The sequence below is a fragment of the Protomyctophum parallelum genome (assembly GCF_964188405.1).
Source record: "Protomyctophum parallelum genome assembly, chromosome: 13".
NCBI lineage: Eukaryota > Metazoa > Chordata > Actinopteri > Myctophiformes > Myctophidae > Protomyctophum > Protomyctophum parallelum.
The window spans coordinates 45,895,305-45,906,263 of NC_139708.1; the positions used below are offsets into that span (position 1 = coordinate 45,895,305).

A 10,959-nucleotide genomic window follows, 5' to 3' on the forward strand; every position below is an offset into this window, starting at 1 on the left:
TTGTCGTTGGATGAGATTTTGTCTACAATTCCATGCTGTATTGATGTTGGTAGCCTACCATTAGGACAGATGAGATAACAGGCAAACGTTGATCAAAAATAACAATTCTTCCACATTCTGTAATTATGTAGACTTCTGTTCTTGACTGTAAAATGAAGTACTAATGCAGATGCATTTGGTTACCATTGCCAACTCTCCATTGTTTAGTTGAGGACCACCTGGAACCCCCTAAAGGACCACTGGTAGTGGTGGTCCCATGACCACTGGTTGAAAACCACTGTTATGCAGGAATACAAGAACATTTTGGATATGGCTATACCTATATTGAGAACTGTGATCAAGTTGAGCATTTTTAAATAAATCTTCTGTAAACTGTCTATTAGGGGAAATGTATGGGCAGGCCATTATTTAAATCATATTAATTTATTTAATAGATTTTGATATTGTTAGATTGTATAACTATAAATGTCCGTTTATATCCATGGGATATAAACGTTAAAAGTGTTAAAAGTCTAGTGAATATTTTGCTTTATGTTATCTATCTACCGGTATCTATCTACCGGTATCTATCTATCTATCTATCTATCTATCTATCTATCTATCTATCTATCTATCTATCTATCTATCTATCTATCTATCTCCCCCCTTTCCCCTCACTGTATATGTTTCTTTTCCCTTTTTGCTTCCTATATGATGAATTCCTGTTCTGTTAGAAGTGTCTATTTGTATGTCTCTAAATGTTTTGATGAATTGAACAATGTAGACCCTGTTGTAAACAAGTGTAATGCTTAATTGGGTCGTCCACTCACAGTTAACAGTCTTTGTATTGAAATGTACTGTAATTCTGCAAACTGTTAATAAATATTTCTATCTATCTATCTATCTATCTATCTATCTATCTATCTATCTATCTATCTATCTATCTATCTATCTATCTATCTATCTATCTATCTATATATACACACATAGCCTATTATAAAAGGGGGGGGTACAGTGTGTTTAGAACCGGCACAAAATAATAAACTATATTATATGAAAGAATAATATAATTTATAACAGAATGACAAAAAAAAGAAACGTTCCTTACAACGATGATCGACTGCGCACGTCTGGATCGAACTTCAGGTCAAATGTCAATCTGCGCGCGCTTCTTCCGGCAGCAGCAGCAGAGCTAGGCAGCAACAGTTCATCATTTTGTGAACAACAACAACAAACTTATTTAACCTTCTTTTCTTAACCCAAAAAAACAAAAACAATATACCTACATTACATCTCAATTTAGCATAGTTGGTTTGGTTTAAACGGCATACGGAAGCTACGGTTTATAATGGACGCCAGCGGCTAGTTAAGTTAGCTCGCAGATCCAGCTGCTAGCATTAAGTTGTGTTCAGTTAGCTTTAAGCTAGCCGGTTTGTGTCGTGCTGTAGGTGTCCTTCTTGACGTGTGGGTTGTGGTCCAGTCAGTGCAGCTGCAGACATGCAGGAGCTACTCGCCACTGTGGATCACATCAAGTTCGACCTGGAGATCGCTGTGGAACAGCAGCTGGGTGCACAGCCCCTCCCGTTCCCGGGGATGGACAGTGAGTCCACAATGCGATGCTAGTAGTATAGCTGCTATAGCAGCTAATGCTACCTGCAGCTATAGTCATTTTGTCAGCAAGCAAGCATGGTCTTTTATTTACACCAGTGTTGTTTTCGTCGACTAAAACTAAGATGAAAAATGTTCGTCGACTACCTTTTTTCACTGACTAAAACTGAATAAAAACGAATCTATGATGACTAAAACTAAATATACTGACCATTTCGTCAACAAATAAAAACTAGACTAAAATGTTAGGAAGGGACTATAGTGGACAAGATATCCAGTTTTATGCTGGGTTGCATGCTGAAAATAGCAGCTATACAATATCGCAGCGCGACACGTTGTGAGATTGTATATCTGCTATTTTCAGCATGCAACCAAAGTGTAAAATATGTCATTACAACGACATCAAGGCCTGTCAAAACACATTTTAGTCGACTAAATCAACTGTAGATTTAGTCGACTAAAATCGTATGACATTTAGTCGACTAAACACTAGAACATTCCAGGTGACTAAAATGTGACTAAAACGAAGTGAAAACTATTCAAGAGACTATGACTAAAACTAAAATAGAAATCTGCTGCCAAAAACAACACTGATTTATACCAATAAAGTTGAGGTCGATGAACGTAAACGACGGCAGTAATCCAACCCTTGATGTGTATCAGAATCTGTGAATGTGGTTACATTTGTAGACTCACAGTTACAAATTGATAAATTGCCATGTATTGACTGTATGTAGTACAGTACACACTACACACGGTTAACAATCCAAGGAATCTGTCAGCCCCCCTGATTGTATTGTTGTGGTGTTAATGTGATATGCTCCTTCCTACAGAGTCTGGTGCTGCTGTCTGTGAATTTTTCATGAGGGCAGCCTGTATGAAAGGTAATGTAATACATATTACAGCCTCAAAACGTTTCTGCAAATCTCTTTTTGCTGTTGTCTTAACTATTTAACAGTAATTATACTTCTCTGCCATTGGAAATAAAATGTCCTTCTAATTCGTTAATTTATCATTGCAGCACAATTCTCACACTTGTAATGCATGGATCCAAATGAGAGTGTATTTTAAATGCACAACAATCACATATTTTATCAGATATATTTTTGGTTGAATGGCACCTTTCTTGTAGCTCATAATGCATTCACAATTTTGTCCGTAATAGAAGATTAATTAAAAGGTTATGCTCACATTTCTGCATGAAACTTCCAGAAAGAGGGTTATGGGGCACAGAAGTACTAATTAACTTTTTACACTCATTGATTGATCGAAAGGGGTGTGTGGCTTCCCATAAAAAGACATGTACCTTCCCAAAGAGTTTCACAAAAATTGATAGTACAAATATATGAGGGTGCTGGAGGGGTAACTGAACTGAACAGTGGACAAGTATAGTGCTGAAATATCTGACCTGTGGGAATGGTACATGACATGTAGGGCAGGCCGGTATTTATTCTCTACAAATGGGTATTTCCGGGTTTTGTTTTTGTGGTAAACTCATGTGGCCGCCGTCTCCATCCAGGTGGCATGTGTCCGTTCCGTCACATCAGCGGAGAGAAGACCGTTGTGTGTAAGCACTGGCTCAGAGGTCTGTGTAAGAAGGGAGACCAGTGTGAGTTTCTCCACGAGTATGACATGACCAAGATGCCCGAGTGCTACTTCTACTCCAAGTTTGGTAAGGGGCATTAATGTGTGTGTGTGTGTGTGTGTGTGTGTGTGTGTGTGTGTGTAAAACTATATATTAGGAGTGTACATCTCTGACCTCACTTTGATTCCATTACGATTCTTTAGTTTAGGAAACGATTAAATGCGCCATAAATGTATTCTCTACTCCCATCACGGTTAGATTCATTTATTTTGTTTTGACACGACTGTACGACTTCAATACAGATTGAGAATTATTTGAATTCGCATCTTCAAGCTCTCGGCACATTTATGTTTATCAAGCTTAACTTGACGCCCTATCGCCCAACCTTGGGCATAGGCCACAAACTCTCCAGACATCTCGGTCCTGGGCCATTTTCTCCAGCTGTCCCCATCATTTTATGACCCGATTCAGTCTCCTATTGAACGATGGCGATGACCCGGTCACAATGCATTGTTGATTTTTTACACCTCATTATTGTATACACTTGGTTTTTACATCTTCTAATTAGATTTGAAATATTAACCTTAGCCGATATGAACTTGCTTGTTGTTAATTTGACTTACACAAGTGAAATTAATGCCCTTACAACACAGTCTCTTGTCAGCTATCAAAGCCACATGTTGTAGTAGCACTGATGCTGTGTGTTTTATCTCTTTACACTCTTCCAGGTGAGTGTAGTAACAAAGAGTGTCCATTTTTGCACATCGACCCCGAGTCCAAAATTAAAGACTGTCCTTGGTACGACCGGGGATTCTGCAAACACGGTAGGTCCAGAGAACTACTGCGGTGATGATGGTATTGGAACACAGATCTGATATGATTTAGACTAGAGCCTACATTCTGTCCCATAGCTTTGAGGTGAAGTTTCATTTATACAGCTTTTCTGCTTTTAAAGGAGAAGTTCAGGACTAGAAGGCTTTCTTACCTTTATTTGTAGTTCTTATGTATCCACATAATAAGCAAATTATGGTAGGGGAAATGGCCAATGCGTTTGGTGGGCACGTAACGACTACAAATAAAGGTAAGAAAGCCTTCTAGCCTGAAATTCTCCTTTAAATTAAGATATCTTTCTTTTTATGTCCATGATGTTCTGTCTCAGGCCCTGACTGTTTATGATATTATATATATATGTTATATATGTTCTGTCTCAGGCCCTGACTGCAGACACAGACACACCAGAAGAGTGATCTGTATGAACTACTTGGTGGGCTTCTGTCCAGAAGGGAAATCCTGTAAATTTATGCAGTAAGTATATCCTTTTTTTTTGTTATGGCCACCACAGAAATAACGTTTTGAACAAAACTTGGATGACGTTATCATGAAGTCACTGTGTTTCGGAAGGACTTCTTTGTAGCCAGGGGGGCAGTCAGACAGATATTTTGTGAAGCCTATAAGGAAATCGTGATTCATATAATGGCCTGTTGTGGCGCTGTCATTGGACCCAGAAAAACCCATAGCCCCATAGAAGTCCATGTATTTGGGCCCAACTTCACCTAGACTGTATTACCTTAATAAACATGGTCATGAATACTTTCTGCTTCCAGTCACTAGTTTAAAGTCTCATTTCTAATGTCATAATATTCTTTTTGGAAAATTATGGTCCCATTAATTAAAAAAATTACCATAAAGTCGCGTATGTTCTGAGGGGCGTGGCTACCGTTACAGTCTATGATCCGGATTCCCCTCCCACTCGAGTCAAAATAAAAACCAACGGAGAAGAAGGGGGGAAGTCCCGCCTCGTGTCTGGGCCAGCCAATGGCCAGCTGGGCCAAAACGGAGCCAGCCAATGGCCAGCTGGGCCAAAACGGATCTAGAAATATGGCGATTTACATCAGGAATTACCATAGAATTACAGGCTTCATTTTACGTCCATGTTAGACCCGGGGAACGCTTTGTCCATATTTTTTACAGTCTATGTTTGTAGCCCATGACTATTGTAATAAATATTCCTATGTCAAAAGTAATATACGTGGTCAGAGACTCGTTTGTGTTTGTGGAATTATAGTTTATATATTTGTTTCTCCAGTCCCCGCTTTGAATTGCCCATGGGAGCCAATGACCCACCTCCTATTGGACAGCCACTTCACCAACACCAGAACAGGGTTTGAAAAACACGCACACACACCATTAAGCTTAGCCTAATGTGATCTTGTATAACGATACATTCATGAATTGAATTGTCCCCACAAAAAGACAAGCATTTTTATTTCTTACCGTTTGCCCTTTTCAGCCTGTCCCAACGATTGGTCGCTCGTCCTTGTCTCTGATCCAGTTGACCAATTCAAGTCCTGGCCAAGGCCAAGCTCATTACATGCGGCCACAGTACAACACGGGTCCCCCCATGCAACACGGCAACAGAGGACCCCGCCCACTGGACCAGGTCACCTGCTACAAGGTGAGACATCTGACCATTTGTGACTACATTTGACTGAGGGACGGCCATTGGATTCTTTTTTTAATTTTTCGTTTTTTCATGTCATACGAAAGCAGGGAATCATAGCTTCAAATTGACATATTGGTTGTTCAGTTTGGCCCACCAGTTTTGGAGATATGGCTTATAGAGTAATGTCTTGCAGAAAACAGCGAGTTGAGAAAACAGGCTTGAAAGGTTCACTTCTGTGGTCTCTAACATTACACCTAGCTACATGTTTGGGCATTATTTCATATTTACATGTCGATTTCAGCTCTGACACTTATTTCAGACATGCTCTAGTATGCCTGTGCTATTAAATCATTTTGGGGAAAAAAAGCAGTCTCAGTCAAATCTGGTCACATTTGTCTCTAGACACAAACGAACCCATAGATTAAAGTTCTTAGTCGCCATGTCTGATTTCAGTCGTCTGAATTCCATACGGTCAACATTTCCTTCTCTTGGCTTTCTCTAAAAGGATGATTTATAGTTGTTTGCGTGCGTCTACAAGCTGTGGTGCGTTGTGAGCTTGTAGATCAGCCTTTTTTCAAACGCAATACGTGGCACACAGCAATGTATAAATCAGGCATAATCCTAAACAAAGCATGTGGTTGTTAAAGTCAAGCCCTGCAGTAATAATGCATATCAAATTTATATTAAGAGTATTAGAATTGATCGAACTAGCAATAGAATACATGTGTCGGAAGCATCTTCCAATGGTCTTGAATATGTCATGAAAGCAAAGCTTTAAAAAAAAAAAAAAAACTTCTTTAACTGCTTGGCTGTATGTAAATGAAACAGCAGGAATATTTACATTTAGACAGATAATACGTAAACATAATTTTACATATTGTGTGCAACACAATATGCGTAACCAAGTATAAGTCAGGCAGTGTGTAAAGAAGCAACGTGGACACTCAGGCATGAAGGAAGCATGAGTTCAAGTCCGTTGCTCTCCTCTTGTCCCCCATATATGGGGACTAGGTTGGTGGAGGGTGTGTAGAGCCCAGGATCACATTAGATGATTGACACAAGGGGTGAAAAATGGGTTACAAAAATCGTGGGATAAAAAAAAGTCAGGCAGTACATATAGGCACATGGGAATTAACAGACATTTAAATTCAGCCATGGGCTTTTTATGACTGTACATCTTGCTAAATCTGGTATATTTACACTGCATCTTTATTGTAATGTTCATCAATATACACTGTCCCGACCAAATAAACGAATAAAATAAAAACATTCTATGCCATTTTAAGCTGATGCTAACATTAGCCAACCTCTCTTCTGTAGTGTGGCGAGAAGGGCCATTATGCCAACAAATGCACCAAGGGCCACCTGGCGTTCCTGAGTGGACAGTAGCCTTCAGCCTTTCTGCCCACACGTCTCTGCTGTGGTCTTTGTCGTCTGACCCGAGCAGAGGTGATGAAGACGAGATGGGACGGAATGGAGAATACGATGAGGGGAAGCCGCTGCACAACTTGGCCAGTTGAAATGGCTGAAGCACACCTCCATTTTATTTTTCACTTCTGCAACATCGTGTACAGTAAAATACAGGCATCTGTTGTCAGCTCTGGACTCTGAAGATTTAGCGACGACGGCACAGAATGGACAGAGTTCACCTCCGGTGTGGCCTTGAGTTGAACGTCCTGACTGAACAGTGAAAGTGTAAAAAGTTCTCTTGCTGCAGATCTGTTCTATAGCATTCAGTGCGACACATGGACCCGTAGGAAAATGCCAATAACCGGTGCTCATTTGCATCAAGCAGCTCAGAACGTGGGTGATGGTAGACCCCCCCCTGTGTCTTAACCGATATGGTCTTGTGATGTCACTTTTGAACCAGAATAAGTACTTTGATTTCATATGGGTCATGAATGCTGTTATGGAGTTTGTTAGACAGTGTAAAATAAAAGTGAGATGACATCAAAAATATGTAGTTTGTACTTGGATGCGACCCCACTGTGTCCAACTACTCATGCAAGTAATAGAAGAAATATTAGGTAATTACTTGTAAAACCACAACATCTCACTGGCTAAAAGTTAATGGCCACTGAATCTTACAAACCAATATGACAGCCCTGAAGTCTGCATTGTTTCCAATGTTTTAGCTCTAGACATTAAGCTAAGAAATACTAATTAAGCTTACCACTCAACAGCATAATGCCATATTTGCAGCATTTACAAATGTTTGCATTCAGAGATGTAGTTTAATGACACCAAAAACCACGACATTCCAAATCTCAAAACCCCCAACTCGTCTCACAGTATCAAAGTCGAACCACAGTATTAAATAAATCTTTTCAGTACTTTATTGGTCACAAGCACAAGCACATATTTAACAGATGAGTCAATGCTGCACAGATTTTGGAAAGAAGGGTCACAGGGGTTCAACCCTTGAAGGTAGACGGGTGGAAGATCAGTGGTACTTCCTAAGACGATCATGTTCTGCAGGAGACGATAAAGAATGGGACAGATGAAAGTAAATGGTTAGATAACTGTCGTATAGTTACAGAAGTGAACACCTACTTGTACAAAGTCACTGCAGCCCAAACCAGTTAATGGTTTTCAACCAAAGGCAACTTAACACAATCATTTCTATATAGCAAAATAAAATTATAAAGGTATGGTCACCTTCAAAATGTTATGTGTTTTGAAGCAGTTTCAGTCAAAATGAGGAAGTTAGGAGTGTTGTGGTCGTGTTACTTACTGAGGTGTTCATATTCAAAGGTGTAGCTGAGAATCACATAGCCAGCCAACAACATGGCAACACCACCGATGCCTCCCTTCTTCACATTGATGTACTTGTTGTAGTATCTTTCTTTGCCTGAGAGGAGAGAGATTAACACATCATTAGAACGGGCATCTTGGGTTTGACTATGGCCCTTATCACTTGACTTCTAGACTCCTGTTGTCACTCCAGATTTGCCATGTTGAAAAATTCTCATGCAAATAGAGAAAGTATAATTAAATATGTCAGTAATTTCTTTGTACCGTATATTCATCTGCCTTGTGCCATTTGATTGCAACGTCTAAAAGGCAAACATGGCAGGCATTGTTAATCATTTGTGACAATTAATTGTCCACGTAAATGTGTCAATTGTGACCCCTAAATTTGACCTAAAAATTATTAGAGAAAACAAAAGACTAACTCAAGAGGCGTATCTAATCCATTTTCTGCCTGTCCAAAATCCATACACTAGGACAAAAACAAGACCTGGGAACTATTAGTGATCAGCTGATTGGCCCTTGCGCGTATAGAGCACGACCCTCAATCACCCATTCGAATGCAAATGCATGCCTTTAAGCCTTTGTATCCTAATACTGTCTGGCAGGTATTATCTCTTTGAAAACCTTTTAGTGCTACCGATTGTGCGCGGGGGACGACGACGACAATCTTGCCTGCCCAAAATGTAATTCTTGCCTGCCCCAAAATGTAATTCCTGGAAACACCAACTCACCCCCACGAAGGGAAGCGATTATGCCATTTGGAGTGAAATCCCGACCTCCAAGCCAGGATCCCAGCTGGCCCAGCTTCACGTCCATCAAGCGCATCTCAGCTACGGGAACTGGAACAACACAGAACACACATGGCAATGTAGTGAATGTACCGTTTACAGGCACGTATGTAAATGTACAAACATCTCATCAAAATTACATTAATACAATGTATAGGATAATATTGGCTAAAGACAATAAACTAAGTGTATGCATTTGATATTTTAGAGTAGACATTAAAACAGGGCCCACTTAATATTTGACAATAGTTCGGAACATTACGTAAGGTTAAAATGGGTCCTCACTATAGTCCTCAGATCGGTTTGACTTTGATTCGGCACGCCTCCAGTCCGTTGGGGACACGCAAGAATGAAATAGACAGCTCGGAACAGAAGCACCAAACTGCAGCTAAACTAGCAGTTTATAAATGGCACATATACAGTAAAATACAATATGATTTCTAAGGCTGACACTGATCAGTGCACGGCGCACGCCACGGACTACACTGTGTCTGCAAGTTCAACCGACCTGCATGGCTATATCTCACACGGTGGCTAATGTTTTAAGCTAAGTTATATAAAGCATTGAGGGCACTGGATTAGTGCGATAACTGCATGCACATTAAAAGTGTAATTAAGCTCTGCGACATAGATTAACGTGACAAAACGTCACTGTCAAAAAGCGGCTCGCCATTAATTTTTACAATGAAAACCGACAATGACAGCCCTAAAGTCCTTGACGTGACTCTGGTTTCATTGGCGGCCTTGGAAAAAAAACAACAGCACACAGCATGTTTAACGGTTTGTCTGGCCGTTACAATGCAGAGTCTGAGGGAAAACTACCAACGCCGTATGGAAACTGAAGCTCGCAAGTTATCCCCGAACAGCAGTAAAACAATTAGTTGAAGACATAAGAAACGACAACATTACCTATTTTGTCTGCCATCTTGATCGTAGAAAGAGTGCTGCTGCTGACCACAGGCACAGAGAGGATTATGGGAATATATAAACGTGCAGAGTGCATTATGGGAGAATATGTATTTCATTGTCTTTCCGCATGGGGGCAGCAGAGGAAATAAAAACTAAACCGAAGTCATGTATTTTTTACTGTTGCTGTTTTAACCTAAAACCACGAATGATTCATCATCCTCGTCCATAATATAATTATATAATGTATCCCAAATCATGCATTCATCCCGGTGTGAGTGACTTTGAACCAGTGGCGTGCACAGACATTTAGAGGGGCAGGTGCTCAAGTGAAAAAAAGGGCACCTTGTGCAGCATTTTGGGGCGGGAGCCGCGGGAACCCATTTTGGTGCTATAGCTATTGAAAAATAGCAGATCTACAAGCTCTACGAGCTTGTAGGTCTGCTATTTTTCTTTAATCGAAGAACCACTGACGTAGAAACATAGCTTTAGATTGTGGGGGCCTAAATAATATAGTAGAAGCGTTTTTTTTATAAAGATTTGATCAATGTCACCGCATGGTCCACCCCCCCTTTTTTTTCTTTTTTTTAAGAGCAAAATTGCCAAAAAGGGCAGGGGGTGCTCTAGCACCCCTAGTGTCTATCTGTGCACGCCACTGCTTTGAACCATTTCGTGAGTTGGATTGTTTCTTTTCCCTTTTTGCTTCCTTTATGATGAATTCCTGTTCTGTTCTTTAACTATATACAAGTGTCTATTTGTAGGCTACGTCTCTAAATGTTTTGATGAATTGAACAATGTGGACCCTGTTGTAAACAAGTGTAATGCTTAATTGGGTCGTCCACTCACAGTTAACAGTCTTTGTATTGAGTTTGTGCTTGAAATGTACTGTAATTCTG

The 10,959-nt window shown here is 40.1% G+C and overlaps 2 protein-coding genes across 2 annotated transcripts; one reads left to right on the top strand and one right to left on the bottom strand.

The window, feature by feature from the left end:
- The first annotated feature begins 1,168 nt into the window (after positions 1–1,168).
- On the top strand, positions 1,169–7,572 carry cpsf4 (cleavage and polyadenylation specific factor 4). Its single transcript, XM_083779717.1, has 8 exons — positions 1,169–1,579; positions 2,421–2,471; positions 3,107–3,259; positions 3,901–3,996; positions 4,384–4,477; positions 5,259–5,334; positions 5,463–5,627; positions 6,936–7,572. Exons 1-8 carry the CDS (start codon positions 1,477–1,479, stop codon positions 7,002–7,004), a joined length of 807 nt encoding a protein of 268 aa, XP_083635843.1. The 5' UTR covers positions 1,169–1,476; the 3' UTR covers positions 7,005–7,572.
- Positions 7,573–7,928: 356 nt separating this feature from the next.
- Positions 7,929–10,127, bottom strand: atp5mf (ATP synthase membrane subunit f). Its single transcript, XM_083780218.1, has 4 exons — positions 10,067–10,127; positions 9,101–9,208; positions 8,350–8,466; positions 7,929–8,087 (listed from the first exon to the last, which is right to left on the bottom strand). The coding sequence occupies exons 1-4, from the start codon at positions 10,080–10,082 to the stop codon at positions 8,059–8,061; spliced, it is 270 nt and encodes an 89-aa protein (XP_083636344.1). The 5' UTR covers positions 10,083–10,127; the 3' UTR covers positions 7,929–8,058.
- Between the last annotated feature and the right edge of the window lie 832 nt (positions 10,128–10,959).

What these genes read in the sequence shown, in the direction of transcription:
- cpsf4 (XM_083779717.1), top strand. Translation starts at nt 1,477, where the DNA reads ATGCAGGAGCTACTCGCCACTGTGGATCACATCAAGTTCGACCTGGAG. An exon ending in CCCGTTCCCGGGGATGGACA is followed by an intron (nt 1,580 to 2,420) that starts GTGAGTCCACAA and finishes TCCTTCCTACAG; the next exon opens with AGTCTGGTGCTGCTGTCTGT. An exon ending in TTCACCAACACCAGAACAGG is followed by an intron (nt 5,335 to 5,462) that starts GTTTGAAAAACA and finishes TGCCCTTTTCAG; the next exon opens with CCTGTCCCAACGATTGGTCG.
- atp5mf (XM_083780218.1), bottom strand. An exon ending in AATCGCTTCCCTTCGTGGGG is followed by an intron (nt 8,467 to 9,100) that starts GTGAGTTGGTGT and finishes CTCTCCTCTCAG; the next exon opens with GCAAAGAAAGATACTACAAC. An exon ending in CTTTGAATATGAACACCTCA is followed by an intron (nt 8,088 to 8,349) that starts GTAAGTAACACG and finishes CGTCTCCTGCAG; the next exon opens with AACATGATCGTCTTAGGAAG.